The sequence below is a fragment of the Tarenaya hassleriana genome, unplaced genomic scaffold, assembly GCF_000463585.1.
Source record: "Tarenaya hassleriana unplaced genomic scaffold, ASM46358v1 Cleome10, whole genome shotgun sequence".
In the NCBI taxonomy this organism is placed as follows: domain Eukaryota; kingdom Viridiplantae; phylum Streptophyta; class Magnoliopsida; order Brassicales; family Cleomaceae; genus Tarenaya; species Tarenaya hassleriana.
The window spans coordinates 1,420,723-1,421,236 of NW_010960188.1; the positions used below are offsets into that span (position 1 = coordinate 1,420,723).

General features: G+C 40.3%; 1 protein-coding gene across 5 annotated transcripts in view; it reads left to right on the forward strand.

Moving 5' to 3' along the window:
* The window catches only part of LOC104799974 (protein LNK1), a 5,704-nt gene that overhangs the window by 4,718 nt on the left and 472 nt on the right, over nucleotides 1–514 (forward strand). For all 5 annotated transcript variants that reach the window (XM_010522686.1, XM_010522674.1, XM_010522681.1 and 2 more), the window contains 2 exons: nucleotides 142–277; nucleotides 357–509. In XM_010522686.1, the coding sequence (XP_010520988.1) occupies nucleotides 142–277; nucleotides 357–455 (235 nt within the window). In that variant the 3' untranslated portion in view covers nucleotides 456–509. The remainder of the gene's footprint in view (nucleotides 1–141; nucleotides 278–356; nucleotides 510–514) is intronic.

Below are 514 nucleotides of genomic sequence, written 5' to 3' on the forward strand. Positions count from 1 at the left end.
CCTTTTTTTTTTTTTTTTTTTTTTTCCGTTTGCACTTGTCAGTGATCTTCCAAAACATGATTCGGTGAAACAAATTTCAACATTACGAATGTTCAAATCGTGTTGGGAAGATATTTGACATTAGTATGTGGCCTTATTCAGGTATGCTGGTTTCATGGACATGGAAACTGATACGAATCCTATAGACCGGTCCATAGCTCACCTGCTGTTTCACAGGCCATCGGACTCATCTCTTGTCTCAGAGAACGACGTTCTATCATACAAATCTCATCCAATGGTAAGTTCTTGAACCTTTCCACAATCTTTCACAGGCAATCCATGCTTTTGAGGCCCAAATTTTGTTTTTGTATGAACAGATTCCTCAACCCAATTCAAGTCCAAGTCTGAGGATAGAGAAACAAGAGGAAACACCAGTAGTAGCCGGAAAAGAAACAGAAGTAGTAGCAGACAACTGAGAAATGAGAAGGTGAATAACCAGGCTTCAACCCCGACTCGTACCATTTGTTGAATGCCG